This window comes from Sphaeramia orbicularis, chromosome 17 (genome assembly GCF_902148855.1).
Source record: "Sphaeramia orbicularis chromosome 17, fSphaOr1.1, whole genome shotgun sequence".
NCBI lineage: Eukaryota > Metazoa > Chordata > Actinopteri > Kurtiformes > Apogonidae > Sphaeramia > Sphaeramia orbicularis.
This window is the reverse complement of record NC_043973.1, coordinates 6,604,484-6,630,831: the sequence shown is the minus strand read 5'-3', so window position 1 is coordinate 6,630,831 and position 26,348 is coordinate 6,604,484. Positions and strand designations below refer to the sequence as shown.

The window sequence follows — 26,348 nt, the reverse complement described above, 5'->3', positions numbered from 1 at the left end:
TTATATATTACACTTATCTATAAGAAGTCTGTGATGATTTTTTTGTATGAAATTTATGGTGTGGTGGCAAGGATTGGTGGAAACGCTAGTAGTATATGCTCATGCTGGATCTGGCAACCCCTAGTCTCGGGGGAGGCGGAGAGGATACCATGCTCTACAGTAGTTTTGAATGTGATTGCACCATTGTACCAGCTTTGGCCACAATCCTACATACGGCATCTTTAAAGTGAAATGTTGAATAATAGTGGGTGGTGGCTCCCAGGGGCTGTTGCTTTATGCCGCTGGCGGAGGGGGAGGGTCACTGGGGGCTGGGCTGCTCCCAGTGAGTTGCTCAGAGGGCTAGGGTTGGCCCACCGCTAGGTCTCTGTTGTGGCCTAACTCCTTCCAGCCTCATGTTAGCCTACCACCATACACACTCTCACATTCACACACACACATCACTAGGCCTGGCTGCCCTGTGGTTGACAACTCCAGGTCAGGCAGTCAGCCTGGTTCCACAGCCTTTGGTCGGCCTGTCTGAGGCCTGGGGGCTGCTGGACTGTTGCATCAGCTAGCCCCAGAGTAACCTGCCTTGGACACACCTAGGACCTGGGGGACCCCAAGAAGACTTGGGTTTGGGTCTCTGACAGGCAGGTTATCTCTCACACTGTATCTCTGAGTAGCTCAAACAAATAGACCTCCTAGAGACAGTGGCTGGTGTTCACCAGAGAACTAAAAAGGAAAGCATTTCACTATTTGACATGGATCTTTTACATATTCAGGTTGAATAATGAGTGGTCTGCCACAAATACTAGTGTAAACAGTATGATGTTTCGCTCATATCAGGGCTGGTTCCAGTCTGTCATATTAGGGTGGGCTGGTTGAAATAACAGGTGGGCAACTTGGTTGGTGTGTACAGATGATAGCAAAGCCGAATAGTGCCCTGAAGACTGACAATTTGAATTGCAGTCCTGACAGCACTGAAAAGAAGTGGTTTGGGGGTTTATTTAAGTATAAAAATCCTTTTATTGATCCCCAAAGAGGAATTCAGTTGTCTGGCAGCTCATCTGTGGTCATTTACTCTTTAAAATATATTAAAAAAAAAAAAGATTTTAAAAGTCCTTAGTGCATATTTCTTTTCATTGGATGAGTGTGAAAAATAAAAGAATGAATACTAAAATAAATTATTCTCACTGTGGCCAGAATTTATACAAAATGATGGCAGTCTACTCTTGTTCAAACTCAGACTGAAAAGTGACCCAATAGAACAACTGCACAAACAACTTAAACTTGGCCATGAGTAAAAATAAAAAAAACTAAATTATATTTTTTCATATTTCACGAACCAAACAAGTCTTATTCAAATTAAATCTGAAAAGTGACAAATAACAAAGAGAACAACAAATCTTTCTTTTTCATCTAAAACCCTGAACTTTAGACTCAGATGTCAGTAGAACTATATACATATAAACCAACAGGACAAAATTATTAGAATAATTCATATAATTTAGTGATAGAGATCATTTGCCCCTCACTCATGTTTGGTCCCTTCCTTAGGCGACGGTTGAGAGACCCTGTGTGTGTTTTACTGGAATTGTGTTGCCCAACAGGCACGTGCACACATAGGGCCCAAAGGGGGCTTGAGCCCCTGCCCTTTTTGCCTGGTAGAAAAAGTGCCCTTTTTACTTTTAAAAAATAAATATATTCCTGTTCTGCATAGTAATGTAAAAGAAAACGGCTGTATAAAAATGCCACGGTTATCTACCGTATGTATTTCCTTGTAATAGCGCGTCATGGTATTGTATGTGTGTAGAGTCAGATGCGCTTCTTTGTCCGCTGTCTGTCACTGAGGGGCGGGGCTTCCCACTGCTGCATGCTCACATGCATGTCCGGAGAAAGAGAGAGCGAGAGAGAGAGAGCGAGAGAGAGAGAGTGAGAGAAGTACAAGCTGCGGTCACATCTCCACTGTGTAGTTACTGCACAGATGAGACGGGACAGTGGATTGACTTCAACCTTTGTGGCTTATCAAGCCAACCCCCCAACATTACTTGAATGTATTGAATCACAGCGGAAACAGGAGGAATCATTCACTCCGCTTGATTTTACCGACAATTTACATTTGTTTGATATTGAGTTTATTGTGCCTTTACTACTGTGAATGTTTCTACAGTAGGAACAGGAAACTCAACCAGCAGTCACAGTAGGACTATTTTATGTGTAGCCTGTACTATTTTTTTAAATGAAAGCTGCATTAATGTGCACCTTGGGAAAAATATCATATTAGCCTTAGCTTACCAGTTTGGAAGTTATGACTTGGTTTTGGGGAGTCGGGAAATTGTTCTAGTTTATTGTGTATCTGATCTCAGGTCTCAGACTATGTTAGCTATGCTACATCAACAACAAATCATTGAGATCAACATGTTGACTGCAGTCCTGTAGGCATGCAGGCTTTCTCTACAGACTAAACAGGACTGTTTTTCTAGTATTTATTTCTATATTTTTGCAAATGTTCCATGTTTCACAGTTGAATGTTCATGTCTTACAATCGTTATCTTCAACAATATTAGCCTGATAATAAGCCATGTTTTATTGCTTTTAGAATTGCAGCTGACTTGCATGTCCTCCAAACCTCAGTATTATGATACATTTTGACAATAATTGATGACACAAGAGAAACAGCAATTGCATCACTCACAGCTACGCAATATACACAGCTATGTTGTTGTTGTATCGATGGCTACTTTATTAATTTTACATTAAGCCACATATTGTGTTATTAGGGCCAGGAAAAAAATTTGGCACACACATACTGCCCTTTTCTGACTTTGAGCCCCTGGCCTCTATAATCCTGTGCATGTCCCTGTTGTCCAATGTGTGGTGTTTTATTAGTGTTGCTTTAGTCAGTGTGTGTGCAACATAACGTGATGCGATTGGCTGCCGAACCGGGCCGGCTGCTCTGTGGGGGCCCAGAAACGATGCTCAGCCCAAGAGCATATCAACAAGCCACAGATACAGTGAAACTCCGATAGACAGAGTCGCAGTATTAAACAGAAACCCCGACAGGTGTAGCAGTGACCTCGATAGGTGCAGGAGAGACCAAGGAGGGACGTTTAACTCCCCGCAGCCCAGAAACGGACTGTGAGCTGCTGTATGAGCGAATGAAGCTCTCTGGAAATGCAAAACAATAATGACAAACAATCACTGATGGAACACGGCGGGCTGTAGGCTGCCCATCCAATCGCAAATAAGAGCCAATAGTAGTGTAGTCTGTTATGTTTTTCTATTGGATAAATGTTTTTCCTTAACTTTTGATTGGGTGGGCAAGCCCACCCCTGCCCATGTCTACCGCTGGCCTCAGCTCATATTCATCGGTCTATCCTGTTTATATTACATACCAGTATGCTAAGAGACTGGACCACAAATACAAACATGAGTTAATCATGAAAAGTGACTGGCAACCAGCTGAGTATTTCTCTATGGGTGTGTTCAGAACATCATCTGATCTGTTTTTCATTCATAACAGGTGAATTTAGGAGATCTGATTTTTATCTAAGTTTTATACTTGGTGTATTTGGTGAGTGAAAGACTATTTTGTTTTGCATTGAATAATTTATTATATTTGTTTCACAGTACTATCATAAGAAAATCTGTCTATATTAGAGATCTGTTCTAAATAAAGCAAATAGTTGTGGTCACAACTTGAACTTTAAGCCTACCCCTAGCTTGAAGAAGAACCAATAAGAATATCATTAAAGTACTGTGTCAATAAGCTGTATCCATAAAAGTAGCAGAATCAATACAATTTTAATGATACCCATCCCTCCATTCCTGCCTTTAACTCTGAGTTATTGAGTTCATTGTTCAGTTTAATGACTCCTCTATTAAACTGTCCCTTAAACATTTTGGTGGTCTGGTTCAAATAACAGGTTCACAAAACATTTGTCCATCATCTGCTTTCATCAATATCATCTTTTCTTTCTCCTCCCATGACTTGATTTTGTCAAACTTTTTCTCACAATAACACATCCACTAGATGAGTGCATGAATGAAACGTCGCTGTATTTTATGGGATCTGTGTTTGGTAGTATAAAAAGAGTCCAAAGGTTTGGAGGTGGATCTGACTCTGTATGCTTTCTTTATGACATTCTGAAACCACAATCTCTCCCCTGGCAATACAGAATAGAAACAGGCCTTTAAACAAGAAAAGCACTCAGAGAGCGCAGACCTCCGCCAGGACATATCCCCCCCCCCCCCCCGATCACCACCAAAATTTAATCATTTCTTCCTTGTGCCACTATCAACATTTCCCGGACACAAACAAACAAACATGCACGTAAACAAACAAAGCAAAGCCATCACAATAGGTAATAATGAAAAAAGAGGTAAAAGAGTCAGCTCCTTTGAACAACTGCAAGTTCCTCATTTCCTTCATCTAATCTAATCTAATCTAAATGTAAAATCGAAAAGTAAGTATCAATATTTACAGTGTGTCATGTCTCTATGTATTGTTGACAGATGGCATGTTTGGGAGGTGTCACTCTGTTCCAGTGAAGGAAGTGTACATCTATGATGTTTCTCCGTTTGTGGTGCAGCGCTTCAGGATAATGCTGGAGAAGCTATCCAACAGAGGTATACACACAGATATGAACAAACATAATACATGCAAACACAAGAGCAAACACTTTAAATGCTCTCTTTAAATGCTTACCCTTGTGCTTGTATGTAATGCAAGGCACAGTATTATTGTTGGTCATTTTTATCATTATTATTATTATGACTTATTACCGTGTGCTTGCATGCAATGCAAGGCACAGTATTAATATCTGCCTATTTGTTTATTTATTTATTTACTTACTTGCTTACTTACTTACATTAAACTTTGACAAAATAATGCAATCCAGAGCTTAGAAATACACCCCAACATATTAAGTGGTCTGAAGTTGGTTCTGAACTGGGAACCAGTTCCTAGTTCCCATTACGGAGCTGGGAACCCATTTCGAGTTTCATTTACAGTTCCAAGTTCTGTTTAACCCATGAAGACCCAGTACAACTTTTGTGACTGTTTCCAAATGAATTTTTCTCTGTATTTAACCTCTCTTGAATGATTTATCACCATGTATTATAATATTATTCTCTGTATTTCACATTTTTCATAGTAAATCATGTATTTTCCTGTATCTAATTTCCTATATTTAATTTAGATGTTCATGAAAACGCTGAATAAATTCAAAGGTTATTATATCAAAATAAAGAAAACTGAAGAAAAAGTGACTTTTTCAGCAAATATATTTATAACTGAATGTGAAAACAAGTGTGTCCATCCACTGTCACTTATAAAACTCCGGGGGCCTCATGTATAAAGCGTGCGTACGCACAAAACCTGGCATACGCCCTTTTCCACGCTCACGTTCACATGTATAAAGAGTGAAATGACCATGGAAATGGGCGGTCCTTCACGCCAAGTCCATAGATGGCGTACGCACATTTCTAGTGCTTTGGAACCTTTGGCGACACTTAGAGTTGATACTGAGAAACTTTTAATAATGTGAAAAAGGTCATTCCTCCGATTGATGGGCACATCGGAGATACACAGAAGAACAATGAACACACCGGCACGTCATCCTACTGTCAGAGCAGCACATCCACCACTAGAACCAGAACCAACCAGACCAACTCTGGACCCATCAGTGCCAATCCTGCCCGGGAGAACATTAAGCAACAACCATATAAAGAGACAAGGACACAAAATTCATTGGTTGATAAATGCATTTAACGTAGTGTTCATGTCTGTGAGAACATTTATTATTCGGTCCAGGTGCTCATTGACGCCGCGGATTGTCCTCACGATGTCCTCTTGTGACTTGGGTCAGTACAGACCTATGCTGGACGGACGGGCATCAGCAGGGGGCTGTGGTAGACCGGAGAATCGCCTGACACCGGGGAGGCAACAGAAAGCCTCTGTGACAGGAGGCTGATACTGTGTCTCACCGTCTTCTGTCTCATTGTTGGAAAATAATAATTTGAGTGATTCAAAATGAGTCAAAGTTTATGATATCCTGACATAATTACACATGAACCTTTATTTGGTTTGGCTGTGATCAGACTATTGTATGACCCATAGAATGAACTAATGTGTGACCTACACAAATACTAAATATATATTTACCTTGGGGGTGATCCAAGTCAGCCCTGTGAGAAAAGTGTCACCCACAATATTGTTGACTTTCTGCTCAAACGGTCTGAGTTCGTCTCTTTTCTCCTTCCGCCTGTTTTGGCCTCCGCTTCGCGTCCATCTTGACGTCATCATCTGATCATGCAGAAAGGGGAATCCCAGAGGGAATCCCACCTGCGGGCCCCGTTTATACTAATTTGCATATTTAAATATTGGCGGGGAGAGGGAGGAGTCAGGTACTCCAACATATGTGCTCAATTCCACACTGATTGACATGTATAAAGGAAATGTACTTGGATTCGGGCGTACGCTCAGTTTTATACATCTGGATTTTTTTATGCGTTTGGACTTTTCGGGATTTAAGCGCACGCCAGGTTTCAGTATGAAATCCACCCAAGTCTCCTCTACGAACAGTACGACACTCTCTGAGCCTAAGACCTGACTCATTACTACCCTCCAGTTATTTTTCCATAGGCAACAGAATAAAGTAATAAGATAGAAGTTTGAGGAACATTGATATATGAAGTAATGTGATGTCAAGTCAAATGGTCAAAAGATGACCTGCATTTACGTGTTTGGGATCATGCGCTGTCCATGGTGCTGAATTACACACTCCTGTAGAGAATATGCAGAGAGAACATTGACCTGCGCTGTTAAGCTGAACTGGGAGCTGGTTCCCAGTTTCGTTTAAGTAAAACGGAACTGGGAGCTGATGGGAAGCCTTAAACAGAACTTGGAACTGGTTCTGATGGAAGGGCTTAAACAGAATGCCTTAAATGTAAGACTACATTTGATTAGATAGAACTTTAGTGATCCTTTGGGCAGAGCCCTCAGGACATTGAGGTTCCAAAAGCAGCACAAACACAGAGCATACACATGAGAAACCCCACAAGAAAAAAGAGCAATACAAAAACAATACAATAACATAGTAGTGAAAAAAAAAACAATTGCATATTGGAAAGTACTCTCAGAAACAAGTGGCAAAGTAGTAGTGATAATGCTATTACTACTACTACTTCTACAACTACTACTACTACTACTACTACTACTACTACTACTACAACTAATAGTAACAAATAAATAAGTAGCTTAATATGTTATAATATATTATATCATAGTATGCATATATATGCATACTAAATGTATATACACTGAACTAAAATATAAATGCCCCACTTTTGTTTTTGCTCCCATTTTTCATGAGCTGAACTCAAAGATCTAAAACTTTTTCTATGTACACAGAAGGCCTATTTCTCTCAAATATTGTTCATAAATTTGTCTAAATCTGTATTAGTGAGTACTTCCCCTTTGTCCTTTGCTGAAATAATCCATCCACCTCACAGGTGTGGCATATCAAGATGCTGATTAGACAGCATGATTATTGCACAGGTGTGCCTTAGGCTGGCCACAATAAAAGGCCACTCTAAAATGTGCACTTTTACTGTATTGGGTGGTCCAGGGGGGTCAGAAAACCAGTCAGTATTTGGTGTGACCACCATTTTCCTCGCACAGTCTTCTTCATGAATTCTCTGAAACAGCTTTGGAGATGGCTTATGGTAGAGAAATGAACATTCAATTCACAGGCAAAAGCTCTGGTGGAGATTCCTGAAGTCAGCATGCCAGTTGCATATTCCCTCAAAACTTGTGACATCTGTGGTATTGTGCTGTGTGATAAAACTGCACATTTTGGAGTGGCCTTTTATTGTGGCCAGCCTAAGGCACACCTGTGCAAAAATCACGCTGTCTAATCAGCATCTTGATATGCCACACCTGTGAGGTGGATGGATTATCTCAGCAAAGAAGAAGTGTTCACTAACACAAATTTAGACAGATTTGTGAACAATACTTGAGAGAAATAAACCTTGTGTGTACACAGAAAAAGTTTTAGATCTTTGAGTTCAGCTCATGAAAAATGGGAGCAAAAACAAAAGTGGGGCATTTATATTTTTGTTCAGTGTACAGGGTAAGGAAGCAAAATTTACAATATTTTGAGGCAGGGATTGAAAGACAGTGCATGACCAATTAGTTTATTGAAAGTCATGAGAATTTATTTGCCACAAGAAAATTTACATAATAGAAAATGTTTCTATTCTATGTGTCCTCCTTCTTTCTCAATAACTGCCTTCACACGCTTCCTTAAACTTGCACAAGTGTTCCCCAAATATTCGGGTGACAACTTCTCCCATTCTTCTTTAATAGTATCTTCCAGACTGTCTCGTAATAGTTTTGCTCATAGTTATTCTCTTCTTTACATTATAAACAGTCTTTATGGACACTCCAACTATTTTTGAATCTCCTTTGGTGTGACGAGTGCATTCAGCAAATCACACACTCTTTGACGTTTGCTTTCCTGATTACTCATATGGGCAAAAGTTTCTGAAAAGGTATGGATAATAGTGTTAGGTATGATTATGACATCAATATATGTTTGGTTTCAAAACAATTGACGTAGTGCCTGCTGAGAAAAAACAACTAAATGTTCATTGTAAATTTTGCTTCCCCACCCTGTATATATACACACACATATATATGTATGTATGTATGTATGTATATGTGTGTGTGTGTGTGTATATATATATATATATATATATATATATATATATATATATATATATATATATATATATATATATATATATATGTATATACGGTGATGTAGTGGTCCCTGGAGAAGTGGGTATACTCTCAATTTCTGCCTTTTTTTTAAGTAGTCCAAAAAAATGCTCTGTGTTAGAAACGGTGACATGCAAGACTACTCAGTTTAGTTTACCCAAAATTCCATCAGTAGTATTTACTCACCATTATAAAATTATCATGACTTGATCATGAGCAGTTTGTAGGTATTACTGGTTACACACCAGCCTGCATGAACGTCAAATGTATTCAACATGAGGCAAACTTAGGATAATGGTAGCCTTTCATAACGTTAGCCTACTTGCACAGTTTAACTATTGGTGACAAAATCTCTTCTCCTCTAAGTGTGCAGTCATATGGCCAGTAGTTTAAAGCAGTGAATTTGGAAATCCAAATTATCATGACTTGATCAGGAGCAAGAATTATCTATTCCATGAAAGTAGGTTCTCTCAACAAGTGCCACTCACTTGAAAGATGTTTATTCTGCCTTTCTTGTTCACATTTCCAATAATCGCGCATCTTTCAAAAGAACATGCAGTGACCTGTCAATCAACTGGGGTGGCACTGGCACCTGAGGTATCCAATCAGGTTCCAGAGGAGGCCAGCGCTAGTTAGTGGTATTTTCCTCGGCATGACCCGCCCTACTCTGCTTCTGATTAGCTCATCAGTCCCCATGCCTAAAGTTAACCAATCCAATCAGTGAAGGCACCGAGTTGTAGCCAATTAGAGGCAGAGTAGGGTTACCATCCTAGGGGAAAAATGGGCAGTTTGGCTCAGATACTACTGAATGGTGCACATCAGTGGGATTTAGCAGCATGCAATCAGCTGTTTACGGGTGTCAACAATGCCCTCTCTGTCAGCCACATAGTTTGCCATTAGAAAGAGTAACAAAAGTAACAGGAGGACTGGGAGGAAAGTAACAAAACTTTGTCCAGCCGTTGCCACAGTGTTTATACAAAAACAAAAAGAAGACCAAAAACTGACAAAAAACTAATAAGACAAAATCATGACAGGAGCTTCTGCTACTGGCCTCCTGGCAAGGTGTCATTGTTTTGATGATGCCATCTTTTTGAGACACATATATATAAATCTGAAGGTCATATACTCATCTTCTTTATTTCCTCACATATATTTGGCAAATTTGAACTCAAAACAGAGAAATGTTGCCATCATGATCGGCAAAATGTAGTTATAATAACTATGATTTACCCAAATGGTAGATTCATAATAATTAACATTTCAGTAAATAACAGAGAATTATGTATTGCTAGTGTCTATGGTCTCAATGTTGATGACCCTTCATTTTATCACACCTTCTTCTCGTCGCTCACTACCTACACTAACATTGCAATGATAGTGAGAGTGGACTTCAGTAATACAAAACTTGATAGACTCTCCTTGGCAGGACAGTGATTGACAATCACCAGAAGTTATTAAAACAGTACGAGAGATTTTGGTCTTTGCGATGCTTGGTGCCCTCACCACCCTACTCTTAGAGAATACACCTATTTTTCCTCTGTGTATGGCTCTTATTGTCATCTAGACTTTTTCCTTTGGAGCAGCTCAATTCTTTCTGATATATCAGAAACCCAAATTCACCTGGTCACTGTCACAACCATGCACCAGTTTGTCTTTGCCTGAATAAGAGATTAAGGAACTGCGCGAGTATGCTGCTCCATCAGTCAGTCATGGTTAGTGACATGTTGCCTCCTTCACTGGCTGTTGCAGCATCGGTAGTGATGAAAGCTCATAGTATTGTCCACTTACCTGGGCTGAGATGAACTGGTAACTGACTGGCATGCAGCAGAAACCAGGCTAAGATGACACATTATTGGCCAGTGCTAGGTTGCGTTTCTAGGACAATGATGGAAGGCAATGCTTATGGCTGCACAAACAAGTGCAAACACACCTCACTTGGAAGAATTTTTGAGATAGGATGTATAGTTATGGATTGACAGCATTATTTGAGAGGTGGTTCCTCAGGGACTGAAACATAGACACCTATTTCTCCTCTACACAGAGGCTGTAAAAGTCAGTGTTTCCCTTGACTGCTACCTCAGTTGTCACTCATTCTTCACATTTTATAGCCCTTTGTGGATGATTGTATCTGGACGTTTAAGCAGTGCAATGCGGAGCTCTGTCTGGAACTAGACAAAAAGTGCTACAGGGACTATCACACAGGCTAACAATGCCCAAACAAAAGGGATATAGATATACCAAGAATTCTGTCTATCCTTCCATCCACCTGTCCGAAATGTTTGTCCAACCAATTTTTCAGATGGTGTTCACCTGATTCTTTTCAACTTTGACATGTTCTTTACCACTAGGGAGAGGTCCAGTGCACAGTTTGTTGGTGGAATTTCAATTTTGTTTTTTTTTTTTTTACTAACGTATGAAAATTGAAATTTAGAAAAATTCTCAAACAGATTTCTTGAACACTATTCACCAGATTCTTTTCAAATTTCGCACATATATGTTTTGCACGGGCCTTTCTCAATTTTTGATTAGTTTTTTTTTTTTTTTTTTTTTTTTTTTTTTTTACAATTTTTTCAAAAGCTTGAAAGTTTAGACTTTAAATCAATCCCTGGGTAGGGACTGATTTAAGGGAGGGACAAAATGTTGTGACCTGGTGGGGCTATTAGTAAGCTCTGCCCCCCCCCCCCCCTTTTTTTTTTTTTTTTAGTTTTTTTTTTTTTTTTTTTTTTAAGTTTTGGTACAATCAATCAATCAAATTTTATTTATATAGCACCAAATCATAGTAAAAGTTATCTCATGACACTTTACATGTAGAGCTGATCGAAACCAGCCTTTACAAACCTAAAGATTTTGTCTGGACATAGGAAGATGAAAAAATATTTGGATTGACAACGTGTTGATGTGAAAAACAGTTATGAGGAACTAAAACTAACTGGACCAAGTGTACACAATGTAACAAAAACATGAACCTTGGTTTGGACCTTGGTTCAAAATTTCAAATGTGAAAATACTCTTAGTTTCAACAAGTGGACTGTAGTAATATGATATTTGGTCTCTATTTGGTTATGAAAATGTCTAATTGTGTAAGTTGCCTCATATTGACACCAACATGTCTATGAAGTTTGTCACTTATTTCTAATCATCAAACCCTGGGTCAAAGGTCCATGACCGTCCTCTAAGGTTTAAGGTCCATAAAAAAGGTGGATATTAAACAACTACATCATTCCTTCAGAGGAGGTATGAAGAACAGCAGGCTATATTACGGAAACAAATTTGTTTTCTGTACTGAAGTGGATAATTTTGAACCTACTTATGGAGCCTGACCTTTATTGGTTTCCTGAAGGTGTTATACATGTACATCACCACTAGAGGAAGACAGAGACCGGTGCAGATCCTTACCGAGCATTTGTCAGCAATGGCATCCTCCCTCCATGTTACTTTAAAAGAACACTCCCTAACTACACCGGAAGACACCCTGTTGTTTATTGGTGTTTTCCACCTCTACACTTGTTGTAAACTGATACAGATATATGTCAAAAACTACTGACCTGTTTTGAGGATGATTATACAGTAAACACACATCCAGAATGCATATTTGCATTCTCTTGCATATTTTGTAGGTTGTGAATACTTTCTTTTGATTTTGACTCTGGTCCCTCTTGGGTCTCACAGAAAGACCACACCTCTTACAGGTTTTCTTTTGGCAAATACCATTCAACAGGAAGGAGATTGGGGAATATTCTGATTTTACAGAGAGGCAATGAGTTTGGAGGCATTTGTCAGTCACTCTGAACTGAGAAGAATAATGCAAATGAAATGTTTGGCCCGAGCTGTCTGCAGAAGCTATTAGAGAAGATAAAACTCTAAAGACACAGCAGCATCTTTATTACAGCCCTTTGCCAGTCCACTTAGAGCAGGTGTCTCAAACTCATTTTCTTTCAGGAGCCGCATTCAGCCAAATTTGATCTCTAGTGGGCCAGACCAGTAAAATAATAGCATCATAACCTGTAAATAATGACAACTCCAAATTTGTGTCTTTGTTTTAGTGCAGAAAAACCCCATTAAATTATGAAAATACTTTCTTTTATAAACTATCCAAACAAATAAGATGTGAATAACCTTAAAAAACTGACATTTCTTAAGAAAAATAAGTACAATTTTAACAATATTCTGCCTCAACTTATCATTGCTACATGTGCATTATGGATCGAAACTACAAAGATACTAAACACTTAGTAACAGGCAGAAAATAGTTAAAATTGTGCTTAATTTTCTTTAGACATTTCAGGTTGTTCACATTTGTTCAAGTTATTCACATTTTATTGTCACAGGATAGTTTGTACTAGGCCTGTAACAGTACACAAAATTTTCGGTTCGGTATGTTTTCAGTTTTCAAAGCCACGGTTCGTTTTTTTCAGTTCAGTACAGGAAGAAAGAAAACCCCTCAAAATGTCTATTAATGCATTTATGAATTTTTTAAACATTTTTCCCCCAATTTTTGGAGACAACAGAATATAGAAAACAGGAATAATATAATTCTGCTGCTACAACTCAAATAGAAAATAAAATAAATTAATAATATTACTAAATGTATTTTGAATGTTAATATTGCACTTTTCCCTGAAAAGTAGTTTCGAACAAACAAGAAAAATCTAATCACAGTTCTGTCAGTACACGTTGTGCATAAAAATAACATAAAAATTCCACATGAAGTACAACGTTAACAAGAAGGTAAACTGGTAATCTGTTTAAACAAACTGAAGAGAAACTTTGACAACCAAATGAACCAAATTATTTATTTTAGGACAGAGAACAAACTGTTTAGGCCACTGTGTGTATTTGTGTGTGCCTGTGTGCACGAGGGATTTTTTTTTTTTTTTTTTGGTCGGAGCCGGGGGGGTAGGGGGGGCGAGCAGTTATATACCTGGGGGTGCGGTCCATAACTAACGTAACGAACGCTGTCGTGAAACGAAAGTGAAACTTTACCTACTTGCAACGTTCTTTTTATTCCTCTATTATACAGCATGCGTGATAGACAGACAGACAGACAAACAGACAGACAGACAGAGCTAGTTTAAGTGTTTTAACCTTATATCAACTGCTATTTCATATTTCGGGTCAATGTGTGCTCCTTTGTTAAGTCTGTGTGAAACTTGCACGGATTTAAAGTTCTGCGTTGAATGACGTCTTTCATTCCTTTTTCTTTTTCTCATCATACTGTGCTGTTTCGGTACAGCTGTGTACCGAACCGAACAGGTGCGTACCAAAACGGTTCAGTTCGGTACGTGTACCGTTACAGGCCTAGTTTGTACATGTAAATATTTTCATAATTTATGTTATTTTTTACACTAAAACAAAGACAAAATTTGGAAGTTGTAAATATTTATGGACATAATGTAATATATTTTTTTGCACATCAAACCGAGAAGAAAATATGGAGTCATTATTTTTTTTAGGTTATTATGTTATTATTTTACTGTAGATCATATTGGTCTGTATGTGGAACCTGAATTAAAATGAGTTCGAGCACCTTGACTGAGGAATTTTTACAATTTGCAAATTCATCCCACGGGTCAGATTGGAACCTTTGGCAGGCCACATTTGGCCCCCGGGCCGCATGTTTGAGACCCCTGACTTAGAGGATATTAGCCATAGTTCTTTTCTTTTCTTTTCTTTTCTTTTCTTTTCTTTTCTTTTCTTTTCTTTTCTTTTCTTTTCTTTTCTTTTCTTTTCTTTTTAGGTTGTTATTAACCCCAAGCTAACCACATAAACTAGATGATGATCCCTTTCAAATGAAATCTATATTAATAATTTTGTTCTTTTACCTCCTAAAAAAAGTTTCTAAAATGTTGGCTAGGGTTACACTTCCATGAAAATGGTGGGTCTCAAAAGTACAATTCTATCAGTGCAGTCTTATTGGAAAACCAACATTAAAATTAGACCCAAATTGTTGTATAATACAGTAGAATCAGCTTGTAACATAAATTACTAGCTCTGTCTCTTGGACATGATTTTAAATTTGTCAGACCACCATATTGTGCGTATCTCTATCCACCCACACATATACAAACCATCTTCCCCCCTCTCTGGCTTCACATAAGGCCCTGCAGGTGTGAATGCATTTAGAAACCTGTCACCAAGGTCAGAGCTGCAGTGAGCCTATAGTGAGGCTTAAGTACAAACCCACTTTTAGTCCTACCTTTGAGAGAACCTTTAAAACAACTCTCTTGTTGTGATATAAATGTCTTTTGGCTTGTTGATTTCAGTAGCTGAATAATGACAAGTGTGCTGACATTCCCAAATGGTCACTTCAACAAAGTCTACAAAAACACTGCAGATATTTTTAGTTTCTCTTGGACAGGTTTTGTGATATTGTTATAAAATATCTTTACATTTACAACAGATACAGTGTCCAGCTTTCAGTTTACAGACTGTTGACCTCACATTTGCCTTTTGTCTTTGTAGATTCAACATAGTGCATTCATTCCTGGGCCAAATGACTTCAGTAGTTACTTCCTTCACAGCTCTAGTTACTAACACTAATCACTAGCAGTGAAGAAAACACATCTGGTGTGCCCACTATTTTCACCTGTTTCAAGCAAGATACTATGACACATAACATTAGCTGTAGATATCGAGGCAGGAGCAATTCTTTATTGCAAGACATAAAATGGTCATCTAGGTCACACAATATAATTTGCTGGAATTACCATGCCATTGGGCAAATATTTTAGAAAGCATCCTCTTCCATGGTATTGGCAAAGTCAATGAATTCCATTGCATTCCAAATAATTTGAAATTAGAAACAACAGAATTCAGAAGAGGATAGAGTATAGACCAATGTTTGACAACTTTGTGTGTGATCCACTCAATCACTGGCAGTGTTCCACAGCAACTCAGAAATATTTAATATTCAGGCCATGCAGTAATATAGTTACGACTGTATAATACATCACATACCTTCTATGGCTGCCCGTTTGTTTTTCCGGCAAGCAGAACAAATGCTGCTTTCGTATACAGTTGTCTCTTTATGATTAGACTTAAGTCTAGTTTAGATTTAAGTCTCTTTAACATACAGTCTTGTCATAAATGTTGCATGTGCAGAAGACCCCCCCAATACAAGAAATAGGAGAGCCTTGGTGTGCAAACATTTGTACCCCAAAGTCAGTGGCGGACCGTGCATTTCACACCTATGCCTTAAGTAGTGCTCCGTCTGAATCAATCTACCCCTCAATGACTATTTTATGGTTATGAAAAACATCTTATTATGCAGAAATGCAGTATAAAGAGCTGTTGCATCGCAGATAGATAACTCGTGTAGCCACAATAAATGCCTTTACTGAATAAACAAACCCAAGGTGCACAAGTCTCCTTCTACTGTCACTACAACACACATGAAGCCTCAGTCACAAATGCCGTTATGAATGGCTATGAACACTGTGTGAACAATTTGTGGACCATTTTGTACGACCTTCTCAAGGCGGCTGTATAAGAATGGTGTGTTCATGGAGTGTTTGTGGACTGTTCCTAAGTTCGTAGCCAGGTGAGCGATCTTGTCCAAGATTTTCTACGAACTCAGTATGAAACCCCCTTTCACGTGGCGCACTAATGAATGCCTTATGAACTACGTAAGAACAACACTCGATCATTGTGGATCAGGAGGTCTTTTCCAGGACCCACATGTTCCTCCGGTGGCCACAAGTAGAACACATTACGGTGTTATTAGGGGTCCCTTAAGACATTCACACGAACGAACGCACAGACAGGTGGACGTAATGTGCAGTGCAAGTGCGAGGAATGTACAAGGGAAATGCAGAGAGTGAATGCAAAGTGAATTGAAGCACTTCTAAAACTGTTTTTGACCCACCGTTTAAAAAAAACAAACAAAAAAAAACCCTCCAGCTGTTGCACACATGGATCTACCATTTTCAATGAAATCAACACAGAAGAGTGGATTGTCCAACCTTTTCCCCCATCTGAGTGTCTCTGTACCTTTTTAAATGTGGAAGTATCTTTCTAAAACTGGCCTTTGCCCTCCACCTAGTAGCCCCTTGCTCACATCTCTGTGCTCACTTCAGTGTGTGAGGGTTGTAGAGTTGCACTGAATATCCTGGCAGGGGCTCCAACATTTATTAACATGTTGTGTCAGATGCCGTCTGTTCACCTGCCGCTAACACCCATTTTCTCAGCCACCATGGCTGCCATTAGAGGCTCCACTTTATGGCTCTTTGACGGCAAAAGCTGGTTTGACACGCTGTGCAGCTGTTAGAGAGAGGTTTGTGCCTGATTCGTGTCAGCACTAGTACAGATTCAGTTGAAGGGAAGTATGTTATTGTTGGTTAACCATCTACAGTAAAATGAGATATTAGACATGTAGAGCCTTATTTATAATGGTGGTATAGTACATTCAAAATATAAGCTGTGTGGTTTATGTATTAAGTTACCTGTTTATCTTCAATTCATGCTAGTAAACTGACATTATGAAGTGGACTGAGTATTACTATGGTGGCTGTGGCTCAGGAGGTAGAGCAGTGTTAAGTTTATGCAGTGGTTCTAATCTTTTTCCGTCGGGCCCCCCTTTGGAGGATGAAAAGTCTCCAGGCCCCTATGTATATATATATATATATATATATATATATATATATATATATATATATATATATATATATATACACACACACACACACACAACACACTACCGGTCAAAAGTTCTACAACACTCCAATTTTTCCAGAATTTCATTGAAAATGATGCAGTTTTATGTCTCAGTGTATTCTGAAATTAAAGCATAGAACAAATAAACAACACTGGTCTACAAGGAAAATGCTTCCAGAATAAAAGTAATGAAATTTTACCACATGAGAATCGCTGATAAAGAAAAATCAAATGAAAAATGCTGGTTGGCTGAACTTTCCAAGATACAGCCTTGGGTCAAAATGCGAAATTCAAGAATTAACGAGAGAATGGGTTTGATTCAAAAGGAATATTTGTCTCAGAGCTACAAGATCTACTTCAAAACACTGTCTGCACATTAGAATACATTCACTTTACAGGTTCTATTTAGTGGAAGATTTATAAAACTGTTATATAAATGTACATAAACCAATATATATGTGTAATAACACTTAATCATATACCTTGAAAACATCAGCAAACCGGCACTTTTGTCATTTATTTTCCAATTAATCTTATTAAAATACGTAACATTTAGCACATTTAATCTCTGAAGCAAATCATTTCTAAAAAAAATGTAGACCAGTGCAATTGAAGTTAAAAAAGAAATCATGGAATCAATTTAGATTCCAATGTATGTATTCTAAAATGTATTCTAAACTTTTGACTCATCAAAGTAGCCACCTTTGTCAGATATAACAGCTGAACACACTTGTTGCATTCTTTCTACAATGGAAATCAAATATTCTTCAGAAAGTTCTTCCCAACTCTGTTGCAGAAGTTCCCATAAATGTGTAGCACTTATAGGTTGCTTTGCTTTCACTCTTCTGTCCAGTTCATCCCAAACCAGCTCGATGGGGTTTAAGTCTGGAGACTGTGTTGGCCACTCCATTTTTTCAAGCGTACCATCTCTTTCTTTTTCTTAAGGTAGTTCTGGCATATCTTGGACTTATGTTTTGGGTCATTATCTTGCTGTAGGATGAACCCCTGACCAACTAGACGCATCCCAGAGTGTACTGCATGGCGCTGCAGAATGCTGTGGTAGCCGTTTTGGTTCAGGGTGCCTTTCACTCTGTACAAGTCACCGACCCTGGATCCAGCAAAACAGCCCCAGACCGTCACACTTCCTCCTCCATGTTTGACAGTTGATGTCACACACTGAGGAACCATCCTTTCACCTACTCGATGGCGTACATAAGTCCTGCAGGATGAACTGAAGATTTCAAATTTTGATTCATCAGTCCATAACACCTTCTTCCAGTCTCCAGTAGTCCACTGGCGGTGTTTCATGGCCCAGGTGTAACATAGAAGTCTCAATAACATAAATAAAAAATAATTTGTTGGGCGCCAGACAGGAGAAGTGTTAAATTACCTTCCACCTGTCAATTTTATTACATATTAAACTTAAATATGAAGGAAACAACAACAAAAAAGAAACACAGCTGCATCACTTCATTGTTACAAAAGACATCGGTTAACACATAAAATTAAGGTTTCTTAATTTTCTCTCTTGTAAATCAGCATTTCAAAATCATCTGCATCATCATCAAAACATTTCTTATTATTCATCAACTCAAAAAAAAAACATCTTAAATCAGGAATTAAACAGTAAATTAAGCAGACATTAAATTAAACTTAGGTAGTCCATTTCCGAACACAATATTTTTTCCATGCAGGTAGAGAGTTCAGTTCAGTGCAGTTCAGTTCAGTTCATGGGGTGTGTGTGTGTGTGTGTAAGAAGGGGTAAAGATGAATGGGGTCCAGTTCAGGGCAGGTTGGAGGTTAGGGGCATATGTGTGTAGAGTAGGGGGGAGAGAGAGAACACAGGGGTATCCTCAGGCCAGACAGGAGAAGCCAGGAGAGTTTGGGGAAAAAAAAGGGACTTATCTGGTTGTGGGTGTCCTCCGAGAGAGAGTAACTCCTGAGTCCGAGCAGAACCGGTCCGCCTGCTCCAGGGATTCAGCTTCTCTTTCAAAGTCTCCTGGGTCCACACTGGTCCATTTCCAGATTCTTCCGTTAAAGTCACATTAAGGTTTTCTTTTTTTGTTTTTCCCTCCTTTCCTTGTCAATCTCACTTCTCCTTTCTCTCTGACCTCCTTCCAGTCTCTCCTTTGTTTGAGTTTCCCTCCACACACAGCTCTCAGGTGTGTCTCATTTATAAGTTTCCCTTCCCCCTCCTTACCAGTGATGTCATTGTTACCTTCTACTTCCTGCTACACTCCTCCTCCATTCGACAAGACCACGCCTAGTGGTCACACTGAGATCCTTTTATTTCAATCCACAAATCCAAGGAAATCCTCCTCCTCAGAACTTTCCTGAAAGATGTCTTGTATGCGTTTTCGTTCCAGGTGCTCTAAGTCCTCCGCACTGGGATAGAATGGCTTCAGATTGCAGACATGTCTAGTCCGTACATCCTCACCCGTATCCTCCAGAACAACACGGTAGTTCAGGGGTCCTAGTTGTTGGACAACTCTGTAGGGGCCTTTCCATTTCCTTGCCAACTTAGCAGAAAACTTCTTCTGAGCGTGTGACTGTGGAAAATTTCTCACCCATACTCTTTGTCTGGGTTCAAAACCAACATTGCGGCGATTTTTGTTGTAACTCCTCCGTTGCCGTTGTTTTGATCTCCTTATATTTTCTTCTACATTTTCCTTGAATTTAGTCAGCTGCTGGATGACATCATAGGCCGGTGCATCAGGGGGATAAATCTTTCCTTTTAGTGCTTTATCCAAAGGACTGTTAAGCTTCCGGCCGATATGTAGTTCAGCAGGTGTGACCCCTGTAGTTTCTTGAACTGCCGAATTAATAGCAAACCTTAACTCTGGGAGGTATTGATCCCATTTAGCATGATTGTTATCCACATAAGAAGCAATCATACTCTTCAGAGTGCGATTCACTCTTTCAGTCAGGTTGGTCTGGGGGTGATATGCAGTTGTGAGTTTGGGAGTCACAGTCCATTGTGCACAGAGTTCACGGAATACTTCAGACACAAACTGACGTCCTCGGTCAGACAGAATGTGATCAGGTACACCCCATCTGGTAAAGATCTCATTTTTCAGGAATCGAGCAACAGTTTGGGCTGTAGCAGTTCGTAGGGGGGAAAGCTCAACCCAGCGGGTGAAATAGTCAACCACTACCAATAAATATTCATGTTGTTGTGTACTTTTGGGTAGGGGACCCATGAGGTCAATAACCAACATCTCATTAGGGCGTGTGACATTGGTTTGTTGAATTTTTCCAGCAGGTTTCTGATTGTCCGCCTTTATACTTTGACAAACCATGCACTGCCTTATAAAAGCTTTCACATCTGTCCACATTCCAGGCCAATAGGCCACCTCATAGAGCCTTTTATAAGTTTTGAAGATCCCAGCATGACCACTTAAAGGGCTTTCATGATAATTTTGGAGTATCTCATGAACTAGACTAGGGGGGATGTAGAGTGTAGCAAGAATTGGATACCAAATTATTTATTAATTGAGTGTTGATTTATTGATTAATTTAATTATAGATTTATAACCAAACTTAAACTTAAATCAACTCAAAACAATAATTTGGAAATCTTGCATAGGTGATAGTTCGTGGACTGCACAGTGAACCCATGTGTGAATAATAGTACACAAAGCGCAACTGAGGCAATGGATTTATATACATATAAATACTTTATTAACTAAACTAAGACACACAAATAACATAAAGACAAGAGACAAATACAACCAAAGGAGCAGGAGATTATGGACAGGAGAATATGTAAATTAAGTTGGCAGATAGCTATATTCAAGAGATTATAATGTTAGTGAGGTTACGTTGAGGTAAACCTACTTAACTTGGAATAACACCAACTCAGATAAATCAGGAGCAAGTTTTCTTACAAGTTGTTGCGGTGCGGATGCAGCAACTGGCACGGCCTTGACGGCAGATGGATGAAGTCTTCTGACGTAGTTCGAAGCAGGAACAGGCTGTGAAGCGACGTGCTTGCGCTGGAGGCCTGAAGGTCTGGAGTTCTGAAGTTCTGCTGGCTGGAGGAGGTTCACAGCTGGCTCTGGCGGCTGGTTCTGGAAAGCTCACCAGGAGAAGATGGAGAACAGCGAAGATGATAAAGCTCTTTGGAGAGCTTAGAGGATAGAACAGCTCTGAGAGCCAAGGAGATGGTCAAGACTCCTTGGAGAAAGCTCTTTGTTCTTAGATGAGAGCTCAGAAGAGGTGGAGAAAGCTCTTTGCGTAGGTGAGAGCAGCAAAGGTGGAAAGAGCTCTTCTCTTTGCGTAGGTGAGAGCAGCCAGGGTGGAAAAAGCTCTGCTCTGTGAGAGCCTGGGAGAGGTGGAAAAGACTCCCGAGATGGAAAAGACTCCCTAGATGGAAAAGACTCCCGAGATGGAAAAGACTCCCTAGATGGAAAAGACTCCCGAGATGGAAAAGACTCCCGAGATGGAAAAGACTCCCCGGAGAAGTTGGTTTCATTCATTTTTATAGTTCTGTCCAAAAACCAGCTTGCCACGCCTTCCTCGTGCATATAGATGAGTTATCGATGCCTTGGGGCGTTGCCTTCTTTGTCTGTTTTCGGCGGGAAAACGCCTCCTCGTGAATATTCAAAAATGTCACGTTTCTCTTCCCTCTTGGGAAGACAGAGGGGGAGAGGACTGTGGCTTAGCCTTGTAAGAAAACTTTGCATCCTCAAATAAGATCCTCTTAAACTTTATACATCACCTGTAACCTCACTTAAGCATCAGTAAAATAATAGCATGATTATTCAGACATGCTATAAGCAGTGATACTCTTACTTTCACATAATTTACCGTGAACATGATCAGGACACACATATGTGAAACCACAGGTCAGGCAAATGGCTTAAGTATTACATGCATAAAAGAGTTAACGTGCTGAGTTAATCAACATTAACACATAATGTAATACATTATTTACATGGCACATAGAGTGATTTTATCATTCAGTCCTTTGTTCGTTTCTGGGTTCATCTTCACCTCTGGATAAGCAAGAATAATGGGACACAGATGTTGAGAGGCAAAAGGTCAGCTTAGTGTCAAAACCGAGTCCATTAGGCTCATTCTTTAAGATCATCTGTCTTTGTAAATGTCATTTGCAAAGGATGTCCCAGTACTGACCTGGTGACGGACCAATCAGCATGGTTGTTCAGGAATTTGGTTTGACACGGAGAGGAAGATATTATAATTTATACTTCTGTTTTTGAGTCTGTTCACTCACTCCACCGTCATCCGGCTACAAGAGTCTGTAGTGGAACTGATTTTCATTTTGTTGTTTTTTGTGGTATAGTTTGTCTTCCAGAACAACAAACTCCTGTTCTACCTTTGTGTTCCTTTCAGCGAGTTGTTTCAAGATTTCTTCCACTTTTGAGTCTTTATGTTGTTCCTCCCAAACCCTTTCAAGAGATATGTAAATGTTGTCATCAGTTTTTTTTAGAGTATAGGCAGCATTGGACAAGAGAGGGGATCCTGGAAAGAGCATCAGGAGCACTGTTTAGTTTGCCTTTCCTGTATTCTACAAGGAAATCAAAGCGTTGCAACCTTAGGGCCCATCTGATCAGTCGACTTGTGGTTTTTGTTGAGGAGAGAACCCATTTTAAGGCAGAATGATCTGTAATGACAGTGAAGAGCTTTGGTTCCAGATAATGCTGCCATCTTTCTAGAGCCCAGATGATTGCCAGACATTCTTTTTCTGTTGTCGAATAGTTCTTCTCAGCTCGATTTAATGTTCGACTAGCATAAGTAAGAACTACTTCCATTCCATTAGGGTCTTTCTGGGTCAACACAGCTCCCAGTCCTGTATCACTGGCGTCAGTGTAGACCAAGAATGGAAGCTCTGGATTGGGATGACCTAATATAGGGGGAGAGATCAAACAGGACTTCAGCTGATCAAAGGCATGCTGACATGTTTGACTCCAGATGAAAGGTCTCCCTTTTTTCTTAAGGTCATTCAAAGGTTGAGCAATTTTTGAGAAGTCTGGTACAAACTTATGATACCATCCAGCAAGGCCTAAGAATCTCTGAACTTCTTTCAGATTTGTTGGAACTGGATATGATCGGATTGCTTCAACTTTGTCAGGATCAGCACTGACTCCATTTTGAGAGACAATGTGTCCAAGAAATTTGATTTCTTGCAGGCAAAACCTAGATTTCTTGAGATTGATAGTCAGATTGGCTTTGTGAAGTCGATCCAGTACAGTCTGAAGGTGCTCAAAATTTTGAGTTACAGATGATGAATACACGATTATGTCATCAAGATAGACTAAACAGATTTCACCACGCAGGCCATCCAGGACTTTTTCCATTAATCTTTGGAAAGTGGCCGGGGCATTTTTAAGACCAAAAGGCATGATATTGAAATGATACAGTCCGGCATGCGTGACAAAGGCAGTCTTTGCTTTACTATCAGCATCCATGGGTACCTGCCAGTATCCAGTGTTTAAATCTATTGTGGAGAAAAGAGAGGATCCAGAAAGAGACTCAAGAATTTCATTGATGTTAGGGAGAGGATAGGAGTCTGTCTCAGTGACAGCATTGACCTTCTGGAAGTCAACACAAAATCTGTGTCCACCATCTTTTTTCGGAGGTAGCACTACAGGAGAGGCCCACCCGGAATGGGAGGGTTCAACAACTCCAGCAGCGACCATCTCCCTTAACTGTTCCTCTACAATTGCTTGCTTAGCGGCCGGCATTCTGTAAGGTCTCTGTTCGATTGGAACACAGTTAGTAGTGTAGATTGTGTGTTGCAAAACTGTATTATTGTATTATTATAATTGTTTTTTTTCTACCTCTTGTAAGTGAGCATTAGACACAGTGATGTTAATGTAATCTTTCACCTCCATTCGCACGGTTTCCAGAGTGAGGATGGGAGGTGGAATGGAGCTGATTAGGGAAAGAGTCTGACCTGGATTGTTTTTTGTTCTTTGGCTGTTTGTTTTGGTCAGCTGAGTGGTGTTCTGTGGGAGGTAAGCACTACCTGGCTGAAATGGATAGTTCAAAGAAGGATTGGACATAAAGCTATACGCTTTATCAGCTACATTGATTATCATTCCCACATTAGAAATGAAATCAAGGCCAAGAACCATACCATAGGCTAGTACTTCTGGTCTGAGTACAGCCACAGGTAGAGTGGACACTCTTCCCTGAAGATCAACACAGAGGTTTCCCCATCCAATTGGAATGGCGGCTTCACCATTAGCTAGATACAATGGAGTTTCAGTCCATGGTTGGAGGTCAGCCTTTGACCCTTTTAACTCCACCCAGAGATACTCATGAATGAGGGTACAGCTACTTCCTGTGTCAACTATGGCCTTTCCACACCATGCACCAATTGAAACTGGGACAACAAGCTGTTGGGGACTAGAGGTAGTTTCAGGTGGGGGACATGGAGTCTGGGAGATTGACTTGCATGATGCATTTTGCTTTGGTTGAGATGATACGGGAAGAGATTTCCTAGATTTCACAACTGACACAGAACCATTTCCATACAATCCTTTTGGTTTTTGTGATCGTGGAAAGTGTTTTGGCGGCCCCTGCTGGCGATGAGAAGTAGCAGAGTTTCCACTAGGTGAACTGTAATTTGGACAAGAGCCAGGAGCATGGTCTCCTTTACATCTCCAACACAAAACAGCTGGTCTAGGTTTGTCGTTGGCTTGAACTGAAGTTTTATGCTTGTGATAAGGAGAAACATTTTGAGTCCCCATCAGTCTTTGATTGTATTGAAGTTGCTGTTCATAGTCTTTTTCTAACTGATGACCAAGATGCACTAAATCTTCAACTGAGTCAACTCGACCCCTGAGCTGACTAGCAAGATAAGGTTTTATGTTTTTCAGGATCATTTTAACAATATTAGCCTCTGTGAGAGAGGGTCTCCATCTTTTACATAGAGCTCTGCAAGTGAAAGCAAAGTCTCTGATGGACTCATTTTCTTTTTGTCTGCTGGTTCGGACACGTTCAGCCAGTTCATCTTCATAGTCTTCTGCAAGAAAAGCAGACAAAAAGACAGTCTCAAACTGACTCCAAGTAGTGACATCTAACCTAGCGATTTCCCACCAGTCACGAGCGGTGCCTTGGAGGACAGTTCTGAAAGTCGCCAGAATATCAGAATCAATCAAAGGATGTAGAGCAAGAAAGTCATGGCACTTTGACAAATAATTAAGAGGGTCAGGATCATCATTAGGGCCTCCATATGTTGGGAAGGTCATTTAAATATGATCACTTTTCATAATTGGGGGGTTTGTAGACAGAGCTGGGCATGATTTATCAGAATACTCTCTATAACTTGAAGAGGATGGAGTAGATCTGACTTCAGCCATTAAAGATTCTAGTCTTCCTTCCAGACCAGAAGATTTCTTCTCCAGACGGGTTAACTGTTCTTTATTTTCAGTCTCCATTTTCTTCATGTTAGTAGCCAGCTTGGTTAGCTCAGCACTAGTTGCTTCAACAGTTTCTGACAACTTGGAAATGCTTTCTTGAGAATGTGTGAGAAAAGTTTTGAGCTCCTGTTGGATCTCCACTTGAAGCTGCTCCACCATAAATCGAACTTCTGACAGGAGGGATGCTTCAGAGTTTTTTACTTCTTGTTCTACAATCAGTTTGACTCCCTTCACAAGATTCTCCATTTCAGTTCCCGTTTCTTCTTTATGTAATGTAATCATAGTGCAGAGTTGTTGATGATTTGTACTTATTTGATCCATAAAATCCTTAAGCTGTTTCTGCGAAGAATTTTGACTTTCTTTTAAGTAGGTGGTTAGCTTCTTAATAGCCACCTTTTGCTCCTTCATTTCCATTTGCATTCTGTCCCAGCCTGTCTGTGTTTGTTCTGCGATTTGATTCAACTTCCGAGCAGGTGTAGATATTGCACGTGGAAGTTCATAAGGAGAGGGAGGTGCTGAGTAAGAAGAGGAAGCTGGAAGGT

General features: G+C 39.7%; 1 protein-coding gene across 1 annotated transcript in view; it reads left to right on the top strand.

The window, feature by feature from the left end:
• Nucleotides 1-26,348, top strand: part of LOC115436682 (receptor-type tyrosine-protein phosphatase N2-like) — a 474,948-nt gene that overhangs the window by 51,705 nt on the left and 396,895 nt on the right. The window contains 1 exon segment of the mRNA XM_030159587.1: nt 4,495-4,608. Coding sequence (XP_030015447.1) covers nt 4,495-4,608 — 114 coding nt within the window.